We start from the raw sequence: 25,884 nt of genomic DNA, 5'->3' as shown, positions 1-25,884 counted from the left end.
GTAGCGTGGCACCAATAACAATCCTGAGATAGGGACCCATGGATGGAGCTTCTCTGTATTCTCACCCACCAAGCCTAGTCAGGGCAATGCAGAACCAGAGAATGCATCAAACAAGGTGAAACACACTCTGGCAGGGCCCTCACTACTAACTCAGCCTATCCAACTGTATATCCTTGGAAGCAACTGCTGCTGCTTCCTCCCATTGCCAACCCCTTGCCACCCACTGAACACGTGAGCATGCAGGCTGTGGTCCCACCTCACTTACTCTGGGCACAGGCATGGCTGCTGGTCTTGCGGAAGCCTGTGGGGCAGGCGCAGGTGTAATCCTTGCTGCTGGGCAGGCAGAGATGAGTACAGCCCCCATTGTTGGCCCCACAACGGTTTCTCCCTGCTCAAGTAGCCAAAGACAAAAACAACCACGCATAAAGCAAAGAGTAGAGCAAGAGGAAGGACACCAGCCAAGGTGTCAAGAGCCACATGGGTTAAGATAACTTGCCTATCCAGAAGTTAACTGAGAGTAAGGAAGCATAAGCTGAAGTACAAAAACTCCACTTGTAGGGCTCCATTTTAAAATAAAGCATTTAACTGAACCCACTCCCAGAACAGATTATGGCAAGTGATGAGGCACAAAGAGTCAGTCATCACCAGTGCCCATTTATGACATTTTTTTCCCCTCTCCCAACACAGCTCTTGAATAAACAACCACAGGATACTTCTTACTGAAAAGCCTCCACTCCCACGTGTCAGCAGAGGGAGCTGTGGTAACACCTAACACCAGGTTACCGGGGCTGAGAGACCTCTGCTGCGCTCTCAGATGGAGCAAGCTCTCCCAACAGCTGTGGACAGAGGTGGTGGTTGTGTCCATACACTGGGTTCAGGCCTGCCATTACCCTGCTTTACAGGGTGGTGGGTGGCAGCAGGTCTAACAGTGGCTCCAGTGGGTCTCTACCCTCTCTGCAGTTACCTGCTGGCTGACGCTGAGGATGCAGTGTGTGGATGTCCATGGGGAAGTGGAGTTTGTTGCGGATGATCTCCTGGTTCTTGCCTGTGAATTTGTTGGCACTGTTGATGCTCTTGGTGTGCCAGTCTGTCCAGTATAAACTGTCTTCAAACACAGTGATAGCAAATGGGTGTGGGAGGCCTGTAATAGACATCCAACACAGAAATGCAGTCAGATCTAACGACTCAGGACTCACTAACCCTTAGGCCTTGCCAGTCAATCTGCTCAAATCTACCTTACACTAATATAACAGACAATGCATCTCTCTTGTCTACCAAAGACTGGGTAGCAAAGCCCATCTTTCAGCGGTAGCAGAATTCACCCCACAGTGGAAGAATGGGAGGCAAGCACAGAAGCAGAAGCCAGTGGCTCTGAAACAAAAAAGCAGCGCTGTCCCACCCTGTCTACTGCAGGGAGCACTCCCCATATGCAGCCCTGTTACTCACCTTGGCTAATAACAGCCTTCCTGTTCTGCCCATCAAGATCAGCCCTCTCAATGACGTGATGCTTGGCATCCACCCAGTACATTCGATGTCCTGCATAGTCGATGGTCAGCCCGTTGGGCCAGAAGAGGTGAGTGTCCGCAATGATGCGCCGGTTAGAGCCATCCATGTTGGAGTACTCGATGCGGGGAGTGTTGCCCCAGTCAGTCCAGTAGATAGTGCTGGAGAAGACAGGGAGCAACATGGCTAGAAAATTCACGTCCCTTGTACTGCACCCAGCTTCATTTGCCCCCTATCAGGGCAAAACAGTATGAGCCAGGACCCAGCAACACCGAGTACTTTCAGGCTGGTGAAATGTGAATGCCCCAGACACAGGATTAAGACTCTGAAGGCCCCTGCCATTGCCAGGTTTCCCAAACTGGCAATACCAGACGAAGGCTTGAGCCCAGAGACAGACTTTGTGACCAAGGATGGGGTTTTCCCTGGGGTTCACCTGGAAGCACTTGCATGGAGAACTCACTGGGGTCATGTTTTCACTCACCCCTCCATAGGATGTAAGGCAATCGCTCGAGGCTTCTCCAGGTTCTGCCACAAAAGCACTTTCCTGTGAGTGCCATCCAGGTTGGCTACTTCGATTCGAGATGTCCCAGAGTCTGTCCAGTATAATTTATCATGGATCCAGTCAATAGCAAGTCCACCTGTCTCCAGAACAGAAAGAACGGATGCAGCACAGAATGAAACCAGGAGCAGGGTCTGTTCTGCAAAAAGTTCCATCTCCCTCTCAGCCTCAGAGGAGGCTGAATTCAGTCCAGTCTTTTCCCCCACTCAACTGAGATTAACTCCAGAGGGACCTCACATCCATTCCATCCAACCCTTTCTCCTTGCTCAGGAACATACACTCCATGTTGAATGCTAAGGACCCCAACTTTTCTCCACTCACCAACCCCTATTCTAACACCAGTCAGTCCCCAGACACTTGCGTTGTTTTGTGGTGACGCACCTGGGCTCTCCAGCCCTGTGGAAACCACTTCTTCCACATTACTACCGTTCAGATTGGCCCTCATGATGCGATCAAGAGTGACATCAGACCAAAACACCAGCTCTTTGCTGTGGTGGAAGTCAAGGGCAATGGCATTTTCCAGGTTGTTCAGGAGCAGCGTATACTCCGAGCGATGAGGCAGCACTTGCCGGATATCAATTCGATTGGCAAAGAGCAGCACAGGCTCTGGTCCTGAGAATATAGAAGAAGACAGCATTAGAGTACTTTGAGAGCATCCTACCTACCTACCAACACTGCACCAAGCCTCACAACACAGTTTGGCACTATTGGCTGCAAGAAATCAGCTCCCAAGGACAAAACACTTCAGCGAGCTGTTTTCGTATCTTCAATACAGAGTCCTGACTCAAGCAGTTACAAACCTTCTGGCAAACATTCACTCAGCAAGAAGTGATCATTCTAGGTTGCACCTAAGCCTGCCTCACCTCAGCCTCTGAAACCACACCACTAGGCAACCACTTGACAGCTGGACTATAGTTTCCTTTTCCTATATCCATCTCCTAGCTATACAAACACACATCTTCTAACCACACACAAGACAGATGATATCTGCCTCACACAGCTATAAGTTCAGAAGGTACTTCCACTGCAGAGAGAGGAAAAAAAACCCCACAAAACAGAAAGAACCACCAGGAGGTATGGAGCCCTGGCAGAAAAAACAAAACCAAACCTAAAAAAGCCAACAACAACCACCAAACCAAATCTAAAACAACAAATCCAAACCTAGTATCAACATCCTTTGGAGATTTCCTAATGAAATCTTAATTCTGTAAATGGAATTTCTAATTCCTGAGTTCCTACATTGGGAGGGCTGATAAACCCAGCTAAACAAGTGCATTGACGTTCTTAAACAGCACATATCCATACAGCAGCCACTAACAGCGTTCAGGACTGGTGGCCAACAATCAGAGGACAAAGCACATGAAGGTGTGATGTGACCTCACTGACTGACTGGAAAGGTTAAGACACTTTCTGGGCAGGGGCAGGGGCAGCAGGGTGTTTTCAACGCAAGGTCTGGGTCACCAGGAATGACTAAGGACCAGGAATAGAAGGCAAAGGCTCTCTCTCCTGGCAGGGAATGGAAACAGTGAAATATCTCTCCACAGTCAAAATTACACATAATTTTCACAGTGATTGACCTGGGCATATCTAATACAGATGCAGGTATTTCCACTTCTTCACAAGTTGAATTTGTGAACAGCATAATGCTGCTAATGAAGAATTAGAGTCAAAACCATAAGACCTCATCAAACACTTGCACCCCAGAGTAAGGATGAACTCTTCTTTACCTAGAGCTTTGCAGCTACGCTTGTCAGGTCGCAGCTCGTAGCCTTGCTCACACCAGCACTGGAAGCCTCCTTCGCTGTTAGTACAGCCCTGGCTGCAGTAACCTTCCTCAGCACATTCGTTCACATCTACACATCACAAAGGGAGAAATTTACCATTACATAGGTCATCAACAAGCCAGGCACTCTCATGTGTTTGTTTCTGATTTGCACCCTTATCATAGTGATCAACTTGAAGCACATCGAGCAGCAGGGAGTATGCTACTGCTCCAAAAACACACCTTGGCATGATCGGCCATCTTCCAGGAGCCTGTAACCTGTGTGGCAGGTGCACTGCACCACCCCTCGTACCATCTGGCACTTCTGAGCACAGCCACCATTGTTGACATTGCAGTTCTCCTCCCCTGTTCGTGGGCCTGCAAAAGAAGTGCATGAAGATAACTGAGCTGAAACCACTAGGCAGCTGCTTGTGTCCTCAGCTGCTAGGCAGGAGTCACCCTTCAGAATAGGCTCAGCAAGAGGGGAAGAACACAGGCTGTGCTGGAAGCTGCCTCTTCACAGTCAGAACTCTCCCCTTTAAAGGGACATGGAAGCTCAGGATAATAGGCTTTTAGGATTCACTATCTCTGCAGACAAACTTTGATACCAAAGTTCATCATCTCCCCATCATTACTTGTCTGCAGGATGTAATTGGCAAAATCACCAAGACCATTTTGCCTCGGTCTTCAGCGCTCTCACAGTATCACGGTCCAGGCCTCCTTCCTCACACACACCCTTCAGCAGCACATTACAGTGCCTCCATTTATGTTTACAATTGAACTTGGAGCACTTACGGCAGTTTTGATGTGGGCTTTCATCACTGCCATCTCCACAATCATTTGCTCCATTGCACAACTTTCTCTGGCCAATACAACGTCCATTCCCACACAGGAACTGGTCTGGAGCACACTGAGGGGTCCCTGCAATAGAGAAAGGGGAAAGTAAGCACACCACAGCTTACTGATGTAACAACAGTCACAGTGAATAAAAGGACACAGAACATTTTCTAAGACTTGTTCTGAAATTTATATGAGCACAAATCCATTACTTTGTCTTTCCTTGAATTCAGCTCATCTTGCACTCCCCTTGTGCTCTGCAGATCTTTATGCAGACTTGGAGGCCTACAAGTTCCCCTCCAGACTGAGTTCAGTGTTGCTTTATTGGGACCTTCAGCTATTTAGTTTCTCTCAGAATGACTGGAAGGTCCTGTCATCCTTTGGTTCCGGATTCCACAACGCTACTCAGCATGTGTGAGAGAGGAGTCAGTTCCTCACTTGAATCATCTGATATGTCACCCCAGCACGGCTACAGATCTTAAACCTGCAAAGGAATGAGCATCTTGTCCAGCCCTAACTGCACTGTGACAGACTTGGAATGAGATTTTACATGAGTCCTTGAAATCTGAGCTCAGGCAACAGGATTTCACACATGAGCTACACACTTCAACTTCTGCTGTTGGCAGGGAAACTCTACAGAATTCCTGCAAGTAAAGTAATACTGTTCATAAGGACTTTGCCAAATCTGATCCTTTCTTTAGTGCCGTTCTGCTGCCTCTTATTTCTTGTACCTCTTGGTTAGTGCTTTGCAAATCATCACCGTTTGATAATCCCAGGAAGACAACAGGACAGCACAACCATCAGCAAAGAGACCATTAGATTGGAAGGCTGCCTGGAGAAGGGCAGTTGTAAGACTACAACACGTACAAATAAGAACTAGCAGACACTCCAGCTGGGAACATAAAACCAACATGCAGATTCACTTCTCAGAGCACAGGAATGTTTTATAGGAATGATTCTGAAACTTGGACTGCATTTGTCATCTTGAACATAACAATCCTTACATCAGCTGATCTCCTAGTATTCTAGGAATCTTCTCTCTATGGCCAAAAGAAATGTAATTCTATTCTAAATGCAAGAGCTGACGTAGGATTTTAACTCTTGCTACAGACTTGCAGCACACTATTTCACTCAGAGTGGCAGGCACACAGTGTGCTTGGAAGCTCTGTGTTAATTTTTACCTGCTGACCATCACCAGGTTACTAGATTTAATGCAGAACTGCACAACTAACCTTACAGTAACAACAGCTGTGTTAACCACCTTGGCTTTGGTTTGAGGTGGAGAGGCTGCATTTCAGTGGCTCTTGAAGTTTGATAAGGCTTGTGCACAGCACCGTTCAATACCTCTACATGCCTTTGTTACAAGGATGAGGAAAAAAGAGTTACCAGCTTGTCTTTAAGTACAATTGCTTTTTCCAGGACCACCACGATCTCCTGCACACTGGTGCTCATGACAGCTGACCAGTGTAGAGCAGCTGCTGCCAAATAACCACAAAGCGTGCCTCTCCAGGTCCTCTGAGCTCAGCTGTCCTTGTAGAACACCCACTCTCCTCTCCTCAACAGGCTCCAACAAAGGTTACAGTTGCATAAATCCTTTTTGTGATCCCTAAACTTACAGTTTAAAACACCCTGGTTCAGAAGGGTCAGTGTGCACAGCTAGGCTCCGTGCACTCAAATGAATTCACGGATTTAAGGAAAAGTGAAGACTCTATACATTCCACTAATCCCAACATAAAACCAGGGTCTGTCAAAACACTCCACTTCTCCATAACCACTACTATAGAAAAGAATTTCCAGTAATCATTTTGCATATAGCCAGAGACTCCTGAGCAAACATTTAAGGAAGAAGCTGGCATCCTCAACCTCCAAAAGACTTTATCCTTCACTTCCACTAAATACCCTTTTTGATTCCACTGCCTGTTGGAACTGCTTGGCAGTTATACAAGGCACCATAAAAGCTATGCAGGAGTATCTGGGCATAATCTATTTGACACGGGTAGCACACCATGTTTCCAAGTCTGAACAGAACCATCTCAGCGCTCTGTGGTAATTGATAGTGTAGGGACAGGATGGAAAGATACAGGAATCTGGTATCTGACCAGAAAATTACATCACTTAAGTTAAAGCACAAAGACCTGCACCTGTCTGCAAGTGTCTAAGACGACCTTTAGATCCCATTCTTTGGCAAGGATGGAAACTCTAGGCTGAACTCAGTGAAGCAAGCTAACAGAGACTTCACGACCTACTAGCTCCAGGTTGAAAACATTAGCTGTAAGCAGCAAGGCTGCAGGACAAACCTGTGTTCTCACAGTTCTCCTCATCACTGTTGTCAGAGCAGTCATCCTCCCCATCACAGTGCCAGGACAGACGGACGCAGCGCCCTGATTTACAGCGGAACTGGTCAGCTGTGCACATAGACGTAGCTGAGCGACAACACAAGAATATTACACAAGCAAGAAGGATCAGAAGGAGCCCAATTCAAAAGCTAAGTCCCAAACACTCTTTTGCATCCACAGAAAGTGAACACTTCCACCAGCTGCCAGTACTCACTGCAGTTCCTCTCATCTGATTGGTCATCACAGTCAAAGTCTCCATCACACCTCCAGCCGGCATTAATGCACATGCCGCTGTTGCACATGAACTCTCCAGAGCGACAAGGCTGGTGAGATGCTGCAGAGAGGGTAAAAGACAGGAAGAACAAAACTCAGGACACAGATCAATGTAACATCCCCAAAGCCTGGCACCACTTCTACTGTTCCACCACTGTGGAACTCAGTCCTGAATGGACTCCTCTTGGAAGCTGCTTTAATTACTGTATACAGAAGTCTGCTGACTGCACAGTTCCCATCACCACTCTCACAAGTTTAAAAAACAAACAAACAATAAAGGAAGAGCCAGCTTATGTGTAAATAATTAAGACTGCAGTCTGCACTTCAAACTCTCTGCAGCCAATGCAAAATCCATTTAGGTTTGCAATTTAGAAGCTTAGAAAAGTATGTAAGAAAAGGCCGGGAGATTTGGGGCCGTTCAGCATGGAGAAGACCGAGAAGGGATCTGATCAATGTTTACAAATGCTTTCAAGGTTGGGTGTCAAGAAGGGGCCACTCTCTTTTCACTGGTGCCCTGTCATAGGAGGAGGGGCAACAGACACAAACTGCAACACAGGAAGTTCTGCCTCAACAGGAGGAGAAACTTCTTTCCTGTGAGGAAGAAAGAGCATTGGAATAGGCTGCCCAGAGAGGCTGTGGAAAGTCTCCTTTTCTGGAAACTTTTGAGATCCATCTGGACTCCTTTCTGTGTGACCTGCTTTGGCAGGAGGGCTGGACCCGATCTCCAGAGGTCCCTTCCAACCCCTACCATTCTATAATACCACCCTGCACTAACTTACAGCAGTCAGATTCATCAGACCAGTCTCCACAGTCATCATCGCCGTCACAGTGGTAGATGTCCAAGATGCAGCGTCCATATGCACACTGGAACTCCTCCAAGCTGCAGGTGGCAGCTGGAACATCTGATGCTAATGAGGGAATCAAAAGGGAAAATGCCTGAGATGACAGCACACAGTTCAGTTCAGATGCAACCTTCTCAGTTTATTAACAGGCTAGCAAGTATACATCAGAAAGGTGCTGGAGATTAGGAGCCACTGCTGCATATTTCTGCATGACTTGCATTCCCGAGAGGAATTTGAACGTTGTTTGTGCTTCACTGAGGGGCAGGTTAAGCCTATGTAAAAAGACACCTGGCAGACAACTTGCTAAAACTAAAAAAAAGTTTGCATAGGATGTTAGTCTAGAAACTCTAACTTTTCAAGACACATCAAGTTCTAGAGAAGAAAACAGTGATGAAAAAGGAAGGTGTGAGAAATTGTTACCTTTGGCTTTGGCAAGGGGAAGGTGGGTGCCCGGCATTGCTGGGGACCACGGAGTTCCAGCCTTAAGCTGATTGGCTGCTTGTAGTCTGTGTTGTGTAGGATGTGTATTGGGAGAGAAATAGAAGGGGGGAGTGAGGCGTCGAGGTGTCGGAGACCGGCTGGGAGCGACGGGGTCAAGAGTGCAACTATTATCCCGGCCCTGATGTCCGCAGCCAACAACAGGCGGGACTGGGACTTGGGGTGGGGGGTTGGAGCGTGCTTGGGAAATGTAAAGGGATTTGTGGAGATATTTATGAATATGCATAAGTCTGTCGTCCATATAAGCTCAACTCATGTTGTTCTGGCGTGCCTCTAGCGAGTCTGCTGTGTGCCCAGCGCTGTTTGCCTTCATTTTATAATAAACTGCTTGTATTTAAAACGTAGCAGTGAGCTCGTTTCTCACACCACTGCTCTCTGTTCAACAGTTCACTATGAGGAAAGGGAGGGAAAACATTCTGAGTCCTACTCAACAGAATCTGACGCCTCTTCTCAGACGGCGCAGAGAATGACCGGCATGTTTCAGGCATATGAGCACTGCAACCGAAGAGCTCTGAAAATAAATCCACGAAACAAAAGGGAAAAGACAGACTGACAGCTTGGAAAGTGAACTACACCTGCTTCTCCAAGCTGAAGTAGTGTGCAAGGGCTGCAAGCATGCTTTACTTCAGTGAGTATCCAGGGGCTGGATGCTAAAAAGTGAGCTCAGACACCCCTCATCAAAGGAGCCTGAAAGGAGTGTTTGGGTCTCCTTCAGGTAAAAGCAAAGACAGGGAATTCTCACATAGTGTGATTAGGTTATAACACACACACTCACAAGAGAAACACACCCAAACAAACAAAAAAACACCCCAAGAAAACCACAAAAAGAACAGCATAGTCCCAGTTTGTCCTAGATAAATGACAAGCAGGACTGGAGATAAAGAAAAGATGACAATCACAAGGAGGAAGATAAGAGAAAGAAGTGAGTTAGTTAAAATGCCCTATAGACCAAAGTGCCTGCCCCAACTCCAGATGCACTGCAGCTCAGAGAAGCAGGGGCATCAGTTCTGGGTGCCCCTCTACTCATATAGGAGGAAAGGCTGAAACATCTCCCATCCTTCAAGGCCTGCAGGGAAGTGCCAAGCAAGGCAGTGAGGAAGGGAGAGAGGGAAAGGAGGAGGAAAGAGGCTGGCTTCCTCTTAGAGCCTTTTCCTAGCTTAGAAATGTTTGCAGCCTCTGGCGCCCTGCCAGCTCTCATTATCTGGAGAGATAAAAGACCATTCCCCCATGCATCCACTCCCCCTACCCTTCAAGAGCTGGCGGCCCTGATCCCCCTTCCCAGAGCCTTTTGAAGTTTCCTGCTATCTAGAACAAATTCTGCAAAATGCCTTTGAGAGCAGCGTGGGGGAAGGGACAACTGCGACTTCCACAGACACAAGACAGAGAATGTGAGGGTTAGGACTCCTGTCCCACTTACTACATGCCTGAGAAGGTGGAGGAGCCCTCTCACGCACCCACTTCCCCCATCAGTCACTTTTTGGACAATGTCCTGCACAAAGCATCCAAGTGAAGAGGGGCTGGGCAGGCAGGCAGGCAGGCAGTGTGCCAGCTGAGGACGTGCAGTCTCTGAGGGCTCTGTCAATGGTCAGAGCCCTCTCTGAAATGTCACGCAGGACTCGGACAAGAGGAAAAAGAAGGTAATGGTCTTCTCCCCTTCCTCCTTGCCCTCCAACTCCTACAGTTTTATACAGAACTGTATTCAGTAAAACATCAGCATCCTGGTCTGGCTCAAGGTCACACAGCCATGGAAAGGAGATGAGAAGCAGCTGGGCACAGACAGTGCCTGTGAGGTAACACAGGCAATAAAACCATTTTCTTCTGCCCTCTCACGCAGGCAGCAGAAGCCAGCATGGCTGCCAGAACAGGCAGGACTAACTTGTGTTTCATCTCTACTGCAGAAAACATGCCAAACCCCAAGACAGGAGTAGGACCAAAAGGCTATATCCTGTGATTACAAAGCAAGGAGAGAACTTACGGCAATTCTCTTCATCAGAGCCATCCTTGCAGTCGGTGTCACCGTCACAGAACCAGTGCTCAGCTATGCAGCTCCCGTCACTGCAACGAAACTCCTTCTCTGAGCACTTCCTCATATCTGCAGAGACAGCACCACGAACAAAGCCTTGGTTTTTCTCAGAGTTCCCAGGAAACAACCTCCCCATTCTCCTGAAGCTCAGAGGGCACCCACAAACAGGACTGCTCAAAAAATCCTACATACCCAATGTCACGTAGTCCCTGAGCAAAACCATCACTGCTCAGTTTAATGAGTGTGTTGGATTCAAAAGAAATCCAAAGGACTTTGCAATGGCACGTTAAGGAATAATGAGTCTCAAGTGATTTTTGCCTGGCAGGTAAACCACACAGCCCAAGATCCCAATCAGCCAGCTCTGGGAACAGAAGCCCAGACCAGACAAGCGAGCTGCAAGCCTTAGCCATGCTGAGGGACCCTATAGCCATACAGGTTGGAGCCTGTGCACAGACTGGCAGTGCCACATTACTCACCACACTGCTCATCGCTGTTGTCACCACAGTCATTGTCACCATCACAGTGCCACAGGCTACGGATGCAGTATCCATTCTGACATGAGAACTCATCTTCCTCGCACTCCCGTGGAGCTGCAAGGACACAAAAGTAGTAAGGTGAAGGCAAAGCAAGAAGATTTGTCTTGCAGAACACCAAGTATGGACACACTACAAACTGAGCAACTTTGTCCTCCAAGGACACCACAACACTGGAGAGCTGATTGCCCTTTGCCTATCAATACCAGGAAGGCCACTGTAAGATTCCCTAAGCGTTTCTCTTCCACTCCATCCACAAGTCAATACTACATCAGTTTCTAAAGCCAGATAACATGAGCTGGAGGAAGTGCCTGGAACAGAGAGATGGAGCTGCCCAGCCTGTGCTGGTACTTCAGCAAGGCCTCAAGCCAGGCTCAAGAGCTCTCTGCATGGAAAAAAAAGGTGATGCAGGTCTCTTCTAAAAAGAATTAATAGGCCCTATCATTATCTAAGAAAGAATTGCTGGTAGAATTATAGCTCCACCTCCTTTTCACAACACCAAAGTTATCTTCAAAGGAAAGGAAATGTTCATTGAAAAGGGAGAGAGAAAATTTAAACTTCCTCTTCTGAAGTCCTCAGTATTTCCAGCCTCATTCCACCCTCTTTGGCAGTTTTCTAAGGAAGCTTGTCTGCAGACCAGTGAGGAAAGGAAAGGGACTGCAAAGTTAACACCTGAGAACCTCAATCCAACAGACATGCTTCTATGGTTACGTGTTAGTCTGCATGGTCCCCTGAGAATCTCTTATTCACAGAGCCTTGCTTTCTTCATTAGTCTCCAAACATTTTGATCATGCCCTTCTCCACTGCTGTCTCAGACATGAGGGCATTTCAACTCTTTTCTGGAAAACAGAAGATCAAACAGACCCAGACCTATCTACCTTTTCTCTGAATAGACTGGAAAACTCACCCTAGTTCTGCAACCCAAAGCATCACACAGGAAGGGAAACCCTGAAATCTTGCTTCCTGGCCCTTTGCCCAAAAAGGAAGGCAAAGATCAAGGGCATACTGATCAAATAGTGAATTAATTTCCAAGCTCAGATTTGGCATAGAATACTCTACAGCCAAGAGATTTATTTGTGCATTTCCTGAGATGTGTCTCCTCCATCAGAGCCACTCCAGAGCACTATGGACACAACTTCTTTAGAATTCAAGGCCGGTAGAGTAATGTTTACTAAGCAGCTGCAACCATCTCAGCCAGACAGCAAAATAGATCTGCTCCTAGCTGTAGCCTGAGACCAGCCCTAGGAACCACTGCAGATTCAGAGAAGGCAAAGCTCCAGTACTGCATAACACACTGGCTCCCTGACATGTGCTCCCACATAGGGACCTGACAATGTGTTGTGGAGAAAGAAAGTTGTATCTCTGAACATATTTTGCTGATGGAAGCCAATCACAAGTAACACAAAGGGCAAAGGAAGGGGCCAAACTCCAAAGACTCAACCAAAATTCTCTCCATCTGTAAAAGAACAAGCTCATAGCTAGCAGCCCACCATGGCAGCTCTTTTGAAGAGGGTGCCTCTCATGGCAGCAGACAGACAGCTGTGAGGGTCACCTGTCCTTTTGTTGGCAGCATCCCTACAGCACCTTCCTCTCAGGAAACTTTATTTGAATGGAGAAGATGCTGGGGACAGCCCGGGACAGCCCAGCACAGCAGGAAAGTCAGCCAGCGGAACCTGAGGCCACAGGAAGTCAACCAGACAGGCAGTTCAGTAGGAATTGGCAGAGGTTAGGTGTTTCCAGAACAGGGCAGGACACGAAGTGCTCAGCTCAGGGAAGTGCTTCATGGGACGTTAACTAGCAAGGCTTCAGGGAATAAACGGTTCTCCAGCTGGATGGAGAGGCATTCCCTCCCCCAGGACACACAACTGAACAGCAAGCCAGGTGCCAGGGCTTATGGACATCAGGTACACACCTCTGTCAGAGGCACGATATAGCTTACTAGGAGCCAAAGGTCTGATTTGGTGGATAAACTCTTACATTCCTGTAATAAAAACAGTCCATTTTCTCTAGCTATGGCAGGCAGGCACTGCCCCCACCCACCTTCCACCCTTAAAGAGGTGACTTACGGCAGTCCTGTTCATCAGAATCATCCTCACAGTCGTTGTCTCCATCGCAGACCCATGACCGGCGGATACACTTCCCGTTGTCACAGTGGAAGTCCAAAGGGGAGCAAGTGGGTAGCACTGCAACAGCAAAGAAACATATCATGGAGATGCAGCCAGCCTCTTTCCTTGAAAGCAAAGTGCCTGCCCTCCTAAAGAAAAAGTGCTACACCTCTTAGAAACAAAAGACATAAAATTTCAAGTCATGAAGAAGAGCTGTTTCTCAGATGGGGACCAGGGTAGATCTGTGGCTTGACAGTCTCTTTTCCCCAGAGCAGCTCTGAACTTCCCACAATAAAGCAGCCACCACAACTGCCCCACTGAGTTCCACTTTTCTCTTTCACTCCTGAGCCTGCCTAACTGCACATGATTTATAAAAAGCAAAACCGCATTATCAAGGAACAATGAGTACAAAATAGAACACAGGAGGTTCCACCTCAACATAAGGAGACACTTCTTTACCGTGAGGGCGATGGCTCGAGCACTGGAACAGGCTGCTGAGAGAGGTTGTGGAGTCTCCTTCCATGGAGACTTTCAAAACCCACCTGGATGTGTTCCTGTGTGGCCTGCCCTAGGTGATCCTGCTTTGGCTGGGCATTGGACTTGATGATTTCTGGAAGCCCCTTCCGACCCCCAACATTCTGTGATTCCCTGCGTGCTTCCCACTACAGTCCATCCTGTTTCTATTACACAACAAGTGCTTCAGAGTGAGAACTACCAGGAGCAATGATGTTTTTGAGAACAGGATTTTGCAAGGTACGTGTGTGTGTGTCTGTGTGCTCAGCACAGGGATGGCATTTTTGGCTAACAAACCTGCAAGCAGAAGGTTAGAGGAAATCACTGCTTGGGATAATTTGATGTACCTCAGGCGTCAGCAACAGACTCCAAACCTTGGTAAAGTCTTCAGAAGGGACAGAGGAAAGAGAAAGACATGGGATGAGGCTTGCCTACACAGGAGTCTGCTGGCAATGGAGTGGAACCAAAACCCACAGTGTTTGAAGAGGTCTGGAGCTACAAAGCTGGAATTCAGGGGGGGAGCATCAGCCGTATCCTTCCCCCCAAAGATGAGAGGAACACTCAACCCCAGGAGGTTCATGCTTTTAAGTGCTGCCAGCTGTGGTAGAGAAAGGGCTGCACAAGACTGTTCCTGACAGGTGGGTTCTCCAAAGAGCAATATTCACTCAGCAATGCAAAGGGGCAAGGGCTGGGGAGGTTAGTGCCTGAAACCCTTTCATCCCAGCCCAGCTTGCCGACAGCACTGCCCATCTGTCACCAGGCAGGCCAGCCCTCTTCTGCTATGCTGCTACTTCTTTCCCTGCCAACACTACCCTGGAGGTGGGAGTGTGACAGGAGGGAGGCAGGAACAAGTATAAGGTGAAGACAGCAGCCACACATACTGGGAGAAGAATTTAATATAGAGAACAAACAGGCACGTTTTTAGCTTCCTCATCCTTCCACTTCCCCTTGGCCCAGCACTGCCGCCAATGTCCTGTGAAAGCAGCACAGATTACAGGATACAGAATCATTCACTGCTCTCTGCTGCAGGCCCTCCAACACTTCTTCTCATGGGCCTGTCCTAAAAGCCTACCACCCTAAGAACACACTGATGCAGTGAAATTCAGATTTGCTCTATCATCTCTTTTCCTAACTGCAAATTCTGATCATCTTCTCAGGCTGTCCCTGCAGGCAGCAGTATGACAGACACAGGCATGTCTGCATCTGAGAGGACATCACTGCAGACACCACTGCTCTCCATTCTGAACCCTGCACTAGGTGACAAACTACAGAATGTGGCACAGGCCCTTGAGAAAAGGTCCAGAATACTTACACACAGGAAGTTCCACATCTACATGAGAGAAAACTTATTTCTTTTGAGGGTGACAGAGCACTAGAACAGGCTGCCCAGAGAGGTTATGGACTCTCCTTCTCTAGAGACTTTCAAGACCCATTTGGATGCCTTTCTTTGGCAGGGGGGCTGGACTCAATGATCTCCAGAGGTCCCTCCCAATCCCTACCATTCTATGATTCTTCCCATCTTGTCCAGGACACCCCATGCAGATATACATCCAGGTCAAATCCAGACTCTTCTAGGGCCCAGAGAGGCAAGCATACAAACCTGTCACACAGGTTTGTCAGCACCCCAGTCTTCCAATGGCTTATCCATTTCCTTACATTGCATTTTCTCTGAGCATCCCTGTTCCACTGCAGCAAAATGGAGAGGGAAGCAGCCTCCCCTTTCTTCCCTAAGGCAGGTGGGAGGGGAAAACACTCCATATCCCAAACACTGCTTCCAAACAAAACCAAGAGAGATTTTTTGATTCAGAGGACCAGTCCCACAGAACAGTTCTCTCTCCCCAAGCACAACTTCAATACATTGCACACGGAGCTAACCTTCTCTGGCCTCAGCTGCAGTTTCAGGACTCAGACCATCCCCCCAGCACATGCTTTTCTGTCTGCTCTCCCCAGTCCCAGCGTGACTAATCACCAAAGGACTGCACAGGAGCCACCTGGAAGGGCATTTGCATACTGACTCTCCAGGGGAGAATTCTTCAGGCTCCCCGAGGGTTAGGCCATTAGCCCTGGTTCGGGGCAGACACCATTATCCCTCTGAACTGCTGTGTCCCTTCATGACATCACAACACAAAATGCAATTCCACCCCTACCAGGAGCAGTTCAGCCAATTTCATACTCCCCCTAAATATAAAAATTGGGCTTCAAGCACTGGGGAGGGGGAGCAGGGGGATGAGGGTGAAACACAAAGGAGGACTTAATTCCTACCCCAGCAGACAGCAAGTGTGTGCCAGCCCAGACAACACCAGAGGGGTAGATAAATCCACTTCTACAGCAGTTCACCTTTAAAGGAGGAAGAAAAAACACAAATCCACTTAAGACAAAAAAAACCCAAACCAAACTAATGAATGAAGACTGATGTTTCATAGAGCAGAGGAACTGCCAATGGGATCAGGGCAGGGATCATAAACTTGTAACCTGACTCTAATAACGGTCAGAAACAGATGTTTCACAAGAAAATGCAAGATATTCCAGGGGCAGCTTTCACATGGGGGCAGTCTCTTACTCTCTCTAACCTCTGCTTCCCAGCTTTGACCTCCCAATCCACAAACACTTCTCCCCATTCAAAAGTAAACTGCCTGCTCACATACATTCTTGTATTTCCTTCTATTCTTTCTGAAGACACCAGGCTGCAGCTCCACTGTACAGCTCTTTGCACTAGGCTAATTATTCAGCCCTTTTGTTGGTCACTGATTACCTCATATTTTGATGACTTTTATTCCTATTGAATTAAAGCTGAAAGCTTACCACTAGGCCCAGAGTTAATGTTTAGTGCTGCTGTAAATATCTCCAAAGTGTTTGGACAATTGAAGTTAAGAGGAAATTTGAAAGTTGAGAAGTCACACTTAGGACATTCAAACAACCTCAACTATCATTGGTTCTGACATCATGGAGCAGCTACACAATTTAAGTGTATTGCTTTAACTCTCATAACTCAAAAGTCACAGTTTCATGGTCAGAAGCAGAGTACATGGCAGTAGGAATTTCACTGCCAGAGATGAAGCAAGACCTCTCTGGACAGGAAGATTAGAAATATAACCTCTACAGTCCCTTCCCAGCTCGATGCTGATGCTCGCATGAGCATGGGATAGTTCCCTCTCTTCAGCCCCACCTCCCCAACCTGTAAAATGAAGGGTATTTATTACTCCCTAAAAAAGCTGCAAGTTCTTCATGGGCACTGCTTCCACTGATGGAGAAAGCACTCAGAGATTGCAGGAACATGCTTTCATCGCTGCTCATAGCAGGATTAGGTAATGCAACAGTAAACATAGTTAAGCCTCATCCTCCCTTCCCTGCTCGATTCCAGCTTGATCTCTCCACATCTGTGCAAAGAAACAGTATTTTCCTAAAAGAAATGAGCAAAGGCAAGTCCTAGGATGCAGCTGAAGACAGACAAATGCCCAGACAGACAAGAACTAACCTAACCCCCAAAGCAGAGAAACAGGATGGAGAACAAGCCCAAGGAAGGGGAGCTGACGGGAAGAGCTAGGCTGGGCAGCAACAGCCCAAAAAAGCACATCTGTCAACTGACAGTGAGCAACACAAAAACGCCTTTGAACTTCCAACCACTTCCCTGAGCTCATCCCTCTGCATGGTCACACTGGACATCATCCAAGGTCTCAGCAAAGCTAGGACTATCGTAGCCTGCTATTCCTCCCCCTCTCCCAACTCCTATTACACAGGGCGCTCTTTTATGGCCGAGCAGAAGGGGAAGGGGGAGGGCAGAGGGAAAAGGGAAGTTTACAAGGTGAAACGCAGGCTCAATCACGTTCCACTGTCCTTTGAACACTTTATCATCCCCGGTGCCTGTGGGGAGCAGGTTGCTTTGCACCCAAGGACAGTGAGCCACTGGAGTTCCGATCTCGGACGCAGCAATTTGAAACGCTTTGAATCTCGCTCGTGGGAAGAATGAGAAGTTAATGTGATAAAAAGATAAATAATACAAACTCCAAAAAACCAATAAATTACTCCTACCACTTAAGAGACAACTGCAGCCTGACACCAAGCTATGGCCAACACTGATGCATGCGTGTGAGCATACACGTGCACACAACCAGAGATTTGTTTGCTGAGACGTGCAGCACGGTGGGCAGAAACATGAATCCATTCTCAGGCAGAAACAGGAGACACCGCATTTTACTAGCTACATTTTGAAAAAAACTAGTTCAAGAATAATATAAACTGTTTCCAGGCACACTGCTGAACTGTATTTAAAGATGTTGCTGGTCAAGAGTTTAAGAAAAGAGAAAGAAATTTAAGAGAGTATTGGCACCCAATCTTTCACAGCCCTTTGATCGCAAGCGCGCTGCCTGAGGGGGCACTGCGTTAATTTTGATGCCTGTTAAAGGAAACACACATCCTCCAAGCCCAATAAAATGAACTATGCTTGCAGATATGGAACTGGTGTCTTTTCAAGAGAAACCTGTGAACTTACACTAAGCATTCCTAATTAGTAAAACTCGGGAGTTTAGCAGTGAAACTTGACCTGAGCTCTTGTATCTGACCTCAAGACTGGTGACTAAATGAAGGGCAGAGGGAAGATGATTCTTTTTGAAAGTTTCCATTAACTTTAGTCAAAGATCTGTGAGATTCTGATCTTTACATCACCTCAAAAAAATCTGTCATGGGACTAATAAGCAAGGTTATACAGATAGTCCTGTTCCTGGCAAGGAAGAGACCCTCTCTCAGGCTTGAATGAGTGGTAGCTCAACAGGAATTGCCCAAACGTCCCAATAAGATGGGAACAATAGACTGCTTTCAGTAAGCTTTAAGATAAAAGGAGTAAATCATCTTCAGTCTCTTTAAATGAAAAAGTATTGTACAACAACACACAGAGCTAAGTGAGGCAGTCTGTGTCCCAAGGAGCTACACATTTACAAGCTGATTAGGTATGATACAGATCCAAAACCCAGTTCAAGAAGGCTCTGCTGGGGGGTGGTTACAAGGGGATTTGGTGTATCTTAGGAAAAACATAACTATTTATCAGTCCTCAGGCCAAGTTTACTCAGTTGTGCTTTCACCCTTGCCACAGGAAGTAAGACTCATTCACACCACAGTGGACTTCAAAGCACATGCAGGAGGGCAGAATGAAAACCATTCCTCTGCTTGCATGCGGCTTTCGTTAAGGACAGTCCAAAGCAGTCTCTGTTGGCACAAGGCAGGAAGGCAGCTGAGCTACTCCGTGCATGTGTAGCAAGGGCTTCCAAGCCAGACACTGTCAGCAAGCTAGAGAGCTGACCCCAGAAAAAGTCTATGAAGCTGGCATGACAGCTGGGAGGTCGCTTATTACTATTATTACTACAGCAGCCTGCCTTGCAAACATGATCCAGAGCAGGAAGTAAACATGTCACAGAATAATTGGCTGCCATCACAGCCCAGCTAGAAAAACTGCTCCTGTCACAGCCAGGTAAGCAGAGGCAGGGCTCTCCCAAAAACAATGAAAAAACCACCTATGAAAAGCAGACATTCCGAGGACATCCATACGAAGGGAAAATGCCTGTGGGGTCCATAAAGGACAACAGTTGGAATAAAAACAAAACAAAACTTCATGCAACTAACTCTGAAAGTGGGTTTTATTTGTAGTTTGCAATAGAACATTAGAAACAAACAAACAAAACCAACAGCAACAAAAAACCCCAGCAAAACACCCACAACCACACCACATTTTAAGATCCTGCAGAGCTGCAGATCCTCTCATTCACTGCCAAGTATCTTGTGTGTGTCCCCCCCCCCCCTCTTTTTTTTAACACAGTACATTTCAAGGTATATGTCATTATTTAAATGAAGAGGCAGATTACCTATTTAAGGTCAGATGTTCTCACTAATATAGAATTCAATAAACTGAAGCATATGCAGTGCTATATAGACACAGATACAACACTGAACCTTGATAAACTAATTTTCACCTCACTCCATGTTTCACTCTCTTGTTTCATTCGTAGTCTAGCAGTCTAATGTCTTCCCACTCTCCTGTCCACTTCCCAGTGACACAGACAGAACTCTCTCAGGAATTCATTCTTGTCGTTGTATTGTCATCAGGATGAGCAGAGGGCTGGAGCACCTCTCCTATGAGGACAGACTGAGGGAGTTCGGTCACCCCAGAGCCTTCTCTTCTCTAGACTGAACAGCCCCAATTGTGGCCTTCCAGTATCTGAAGGGGGCCTACAAGAAGGCTGGGGAGGGACTTCTCAGGATCTCAGGGAGTGATAGGACTAGGGGGAATGGAATGAAGCCGGAGGTGGGGAGATTCAGGCTGGATGTGAGGAGGAAGTTCTTCCCCATGAGAGTGGTGAAGCCCTGGAATGGGTTGTCCAGGGAGGTGGTTGGGGCGCCGTCCCTGGAGGTGTTTAAGCCCAGGCTGGATGAGGCTCTGGACAGCCTGATCTAGTGTGGGGTGTCCCTGCCCACGGCATGGGGGTTGGAACTAGATGATCCTTGTGGTCCCTTCCAACCCTGACTGATGCTATGATACTTTGATACATACGAGCTGATACACTAAAGGAAAAGTAGGCCTTAAAACAAGCATGTTGCAGCTTGCTTTCCCTGCAAAGTTAGGACATCCACAGGAGGAAAAGGAAAATCCTGTGACTCTGTAAAACTAGCTTGCAGCTTTTATGATCAGAGACATCTACTTGATATTGTAATTATTGTCTTTAAAACTTCAGAGCTGTGCTCCCACACATTGCTGAAGAACCACCTCACCGGCCTCACCTAGCGCCTCAGAAAAATCAGCCTAAGTGGTTGCACAGCCTTGGGTTTGTGAGTCAGAACAAATCACTGGGCTCACTCCAGCATTAGGACTAGATCCATGGGTTTTAAGGAATCTCACAAGTTGGTTTGTTGTTTTGATTTTTTTTTTAAACAAGGTGTTCAATATATGTGGGGCTCATAGGATGACTTCATAAGGAGAAGTCAAATCTACAGATCAATATTTGTATTAAAAAGAATTCACCAATTTTGGATCTCGTATCAGTCAGCAAATAGAAAATACCTCAAGTATAAGATAGAGAAGTGGTCCAAAACGTCACTCCACCCAGAACACTACATAGATGTCACAGGCAGATGGACAAGGAAGTAAAGAAAATCTGTGAACTGACCATTCTTGTGCACCATGTGCAAGCATCAGGGTTGATCTGTGAGAAGCTTAAACTGATTTTAAGTTGGAGTTGCTGCTCCAAGGGGCTCACATCCCACCCCTTCTCTTGCACTCCTGCTGCCTTCTTTATACTTTGGCACAATCAGCAAACAGATCAAATGGAAAACTGACCCCACACCTTCACAAGGGTCATGTATGTCAAGCAAAAGAGATGGATTTAACAATCTGTTCCAGCAGAGTTTCAGTGCCATAACAACTGAGCAAGATAGGAAATAGCACAGACAACTACCACGAACCTATAGCATAGCACCAATCTAGTTTGTACAATCCAGCTAGCAGCTGGTCAGTAGTGGTGTGCCCCAAGGATCAGTGCTGGGCCCCATGCTCTTTAACATCTTTATTGATGATCTGGATGAGGGCATTGAGTCCATCATCAGTAAATTTGCTGACGACACCAAGCTGGGGGCAGGAGCTGATCTGCTGGAGGGTAGAGAGGCTCTGCAGAGGGACCTCGACAGGCTGCACAGATGGGCAGAGTCCAAGGGCATGAGATTGAACACATCCAAGTGCTGGGTTCTGCACATTGGCCACAGCAACTCCATGCAGTGCTACAGGCTGGGGTCAGAGTGGCTGGAGAGCAGCCAGGCAGAGAGGGACCTGGGGGTGCTGGTCAATGGTAGGCTGAACATGAGCCTGCAGTGTGCCCAGGTGGCCAAGAAGGCCAATGGCATCCTGGCCTGCATCAGGAACAGTGTGGCCAGCAGGAACAGGGAGGTCATTCTGCCCCTGTACACTGCACTGGTTAGGCCACACCTCAAGTTCTGTGTCCAGTTCTGGGCCCCTCAGTTTAGGAAGGAGGTTGACTTGCTGGAGCGTGTCCAGAGAAGGGCAACGAAGTTGGTGAGGGGTTTGGAACACAAGCTCTATTAGGAGAGACTGAGGGAGCTGAGGTTGCTTAGCCTGGAGAAGAGAAGACTCAGGGGTGACCTTATTGCTGTCTACAACTACCTGAAGGGAGGTTGTAGACAGGCAGATGTTGGTCTCTTCTCCCAGGCAGCCAGCACCAGAACAAGAGGACACAGTCTCAGGCTGCGTCAGGGGAGGTTTAGGCTGGATGTTAGGAATAAGTTCTGTACAGAAAGAGTGATTGCCTATTGGAATGGGCTGCCCGGGGAGGTGGTGGAGTCACCATCATTGGAGGTGTTCAGGAGACTTGATGGGGTGCTTGGTGCCATGGGTTAGTTGTTTAGGTGGGTTGGATTGGTTGATGGGTTGGACGCGATGATCTTGAAGGTCTCTTCCAACCTGGTTTATTCTATTCTATCTAACAGCTACCATGTATCTGAACTCATAAGGAGCACCTACTCAAAGCAAGACTCAACAGGCTTAATGGAGTCAGTTTTTCCAGGGCCTTTGCACTGCAGCCTAGCATGTATGTGCTGAAGCCATTCACTTGATGTTTTTATAGTCCTTCACCCCACTGCTTATCTTTGTTTTTAGCGTTCTTCTCTCCACTAAATTGCTTTCAGAGTACTTCTGGCTGTCAGCTGAATAAGTTGTCCTCTTTGTACTTATTCCACTACAATGGAAGATTGAAAAAGAGCACTTCTATTCTAGTCCTTCCCCTTGAGTCACTTCTCTACTCTGTGTAAACGCAGCTCTTTATGTTCCCTCCCATCTACTGTTCTTCTCTGTAAATGCTAGCTTACCTCTTTCCCTGAACTGCAGAAACTGCACAAGCTGTGGTCTGAATAAGAGGCTTAAACATTCCCACCTTACACATCCTGTATTCTAGAAATCTCCTTTGGCTTCAGTCTTCTTCCTCCCTTTGCCTTGTTAGAAATGGTAAATTAAAGGTGGCAGAAGTCAAACCCTGTTCCTACATTCCCTGCCTCACTTGGCAGAGAATTCCCAACCTCCAGTGCCTGAGAGTATCAGCAGATTGACCACAGTTCACTGATGCTCCCTAATTTGCACAGCTTCTGTTCAAATGCATATGGGCCAGATTTCCTTGATTTATTAATAACCACAACTTTACTGTGCAAGACCAAAAAGCCCCTCTCATCCAGGCCACAGCATGAGACATGATGCAACGGCAGATGCCACAAGAGTGTGAGGATATGGCATGCAAGTAAACCCTCTCTCAGAAGACAAAATCTGCCCCTATTTTTCATACAAAGATTTCACAGTATCACAGTACCACCAAGGTTGGAAGAGACCTCAAAGATCGTTGAGTCCAACCTGTCATCACAGACCTCATGACTAGACCATGGCACCAAGTGCCACAACCAATCCCCTCTTGAACACCTCCAGGGATGGTGACTCCACCACCTCCCTGGGCAGCACATTCCAATAACGAATGACTCTCTCTGTGAAGAACTTTCTCCTCACCTCCAGCCTAAACTTGCCCTGGTGCAGATTGAGACTGTGTCTTCTTGTTCTCTTGCTGGTTGCTACAGAGAAGAGACCAACCCCTTCCTGGCTACAACCACCTTTCAGGTAGTTGTAGAGAGCAATGAGTTCACCCCTGAGCCTCCTCTTCTCCAGGCTAAACAACCCCAGCTCCCTCAGCTTCTCCTCACAGGGCTGTGCTCAAGGCCTCTCCCCAGCCTTGTTGCCCTTCTCTGGACACATTCAAGTGTCTTGATGTCCTTCTTAAACTGAGGGGCCCAGAACTGGACACAGGACTCAAGGTGTGGCCTAACCAGTGCTGAGTACAGGGGCACAATGACTTCCCTGCTCCTGCTGGCCACACTATTCCTAATGCAGGCCAGGATGCCATTGGCCTTCTTGGCCACCTGAGCACACTGCTGGCTCATGTTTAGGCAGCTGTCAATCAGCATCCCCAGGTCCCTCTCTGTTTGCCCACTCTCCTGAACAAGAGGTGGAATATTCACCTTTATCAGCCCTCTGTGGATTTTACTTCCACGAATGTGTCAGACTGCTTTCTGAGAGTATTTGAAATGTCAGAATCACTGTTTTGTCCCAGTCCTACCACACTTGCTTAGCTTAAAAATCTTTGGTGATGGATTTTGTTGAAGTACAAAGCAGACCTTATCAACACATATCTCTTGTCCAAATTGTTACTGAGTCTTTCACAGCATTCCAGTGTATGCATGAAGTATGACCTTCCCTTATAAACACCATCATACACATCACCAGCTCCCCCACAAAAAACACCTGACAAACAAAACACACCAAAACACCACATAAAAACACCCTCCCTCTGAAGAAAAAAAATCACCCCCCACACAAATCCCCTCCCCCAAAAAAATCTTTAGCAGTAAGAAGCCAGCCAAAAGCAGTTTCGTTACTGGTTATGCCTTACCTCTCCAAGCCCCTTATTCCTGCTCCACTTCTCATTTTTCAGCCTTTACAGTTGAGTCCAACCTCCTCTCTCCTGCTCTTTTGAGATTTTAATACTATTTTCTCAGGTCCCAGATCTTCATCACCTCTTTCTTGTTCAAGGCACTTCACTGGATGTAAACATGCAGGCTTTCCTGGCACTTTCTTTGCGTTCAGTTAAGGTCACTTCCTTGCCCAATAACCCTTTCAGTAATCATCTTTACACCCATCTGATCACCTCAGTTTGCAGGGAACCTATTTTTCAAAACCAGATTTTTCACCCAAGGTCTTTCATGTTGCTCACTCTTTCCAAAATTACAAGAAACAGGAACTGAGAAAGAAACAAACCTTCAGGAAGCTGGGTTGAGATCTCCCACTCTCAAGGAGGAAGAGATTCTCTGAAACAGTATTTCAAGCATAAAGAAAGCTCCTTTCCTTCACAGCAGTCAAAAGTGGAAAGCAGGGAATGCTACAGAAATTTTCAACAGAGCAAGATGAACTCCTCAACCATGTTCATCGACAGCAGCCTTACATCTTCAGCTGTAAGGAAAATGGAGGAAGGAGTTCCAGGCAATTTGGCCTTTTTTTCCACCCTTCAATTCTAGCACGGTCAGTGGAACACAAAATAATGGGAAAAGAGGTTGTCTCAACTCACCTGGATCATGCTAAACCCACTAAGGGTGACACTTCTTAACAGTTCTCACCTATCTGGGCTCAGCTACACAGATGCTGACACTATGCAGACAGAGTAGCTGCAAGGTAACTTCTTTCAGCGGATCCCAAGACCAAACAATGTTGGTTATAGCACTTACCTTTCCTCCCTTCGTAAGACAGCCAGGACAGAAGCTAGAATGCTACTTAAGAGAGCAGACACCCTCAACACCCTTCTTCACACTGTTTATTTATTTTCCATTCATATTTATATCAAACCCATGTAATTTAGCTCACAGGTAGCATTTCTGCAAAGGCAGGAGAAAAGTTGTCTCTGCCCTTCCTCTCCCTCCAAAACATTCTTGTCCAACAGCCATCTAAAACCAGATGCAGAAGGCAGAGTTGGGCTTTCACTCTGCTTTATGTGAGTGGACACACTGGCTTTGTTAAGACTCCAAGCACTGAAGTCAGTCAAAAGCATGTTATCCACAGCCCAAGAAATCCAGGCACACAATAAATCCAGTCCACAAAACAGGGTGTCCCTGCAACAACAGAGAAGCTCCTGCAGAGAAGAAGTTAAGACATTCAGTTTTCAGAGACACAAGTCAAGAATGGGATTCTTACTGCAGCCATCTTCATCACTGTGGTCCCCACAGTCATTGTCTCCATCACATTGCCACTGAGCAGGGATGCAGGTGCATTCACCAAAAGCACTGACAGCACACGTGAAATGATTACGTCCACAGGAGCATTCAGTGCTACTTGTAACACCTGTAAAGAAACAAAGTAGGGGAGGTATTTTTAAGAAATCCATTTTTGTCAGGGTAACAGCATTCAATACAAAGTGACATGATAAATTTTCTCCATGTCCACACTGTATGTATGAACACATTCTACTGCAGAGAGCAACATTAACGCCCCTCACACTACTCAAGCGGGAGATCAAGGTCTACG

At 47.1% G+C, this 25,884-nt stretch overlaps 1 protein-coding gene across 1 annotated transcript in view; it reads right to left on the bottom strand.

The window, feature by feature from the left end:
* Positions 1 to 25,884, bottom strand: part of LRP4 (LDL receptor related protein 4) — a 91,715-nt gene that overhangs the window by 18,719 nt on the left and 47,112 nt on the right. Inside the window, exons 2-16 of the mRNA XM_054161462.1 lie at positions 25,555 to 25,701; positions 13,233 to 13,349; positions 11,110 to 11,223; positions 10,586 to 10,702; positions 8,050 to 8,178; positions 7,212 to 7,331; positions 6,959 to 7,084; positions 4,620 to 4,745; positions 4,068 to 4,202; positions 3,790 to 3,915; positions 2,444 to 2,674; positions 1,985 to 2,141; positions 1,447 to 1,664; positions 965 to 1,141; positions 266 to 388 (exon numbers count right to left, since the gene is read on the bottom strand). Of these exons, the coding sequence (XP_054017437.1) occupies positions 266 to 388; positions 965 to 1,141; positions 1,447 to 1,664; positions 1,985 to 2,141; positions 2,444 to 2,674; positions 3,790 to 3,915; positions 4,068 to 4,202; positions 4,620 to 4,745; positions 6,959 to 7,084; positions 7,212 to 7,331; positions 8,050 to 8,178; positions 10,586 to 10,702; positions 11,110 to 11,223; positions 13,233 to 13,349; positions 25,555 to 25,701 (2,163 nt within the window). The remainder of the gene's footprint in view (positions 1 to 265; positions 389 to 964; positions 1,142 to 1,446; positions 1,665 to 1,984; positions 2,142 to 2,443; positions 2,675 to 3,789; positions 3,916 to 4,067; positions 4,203 to 4,619; positions 4,746 to 6,958; positions 7,085 to 7,211; positions 7,332 to 8,049; positions 8,179 to 10,585; positions 10,703 to 11,109; positions 11,224 to 13,232; positions 13,350 to 25,554; positions 25,702 to 25,884) is intronic.

The sequence above is a fragment of the Dryobates pubescens genome, chromosome 5 (assembly GCF_014839835.1).
Source record: "Dryobates pubescens isolate bDryPub1 chromosome 5, bDryPub1.pri, whole genome shotgun sequence".
Lineage (NCBI taxonomy): Eukaryota > Metazoa > Chordata > Aves > Piciformes > Picidae > Dryobates > Dryobates pubescens.
This window is presented reverse-complemented; position numbering and strand designations above follow the sequence as displayed.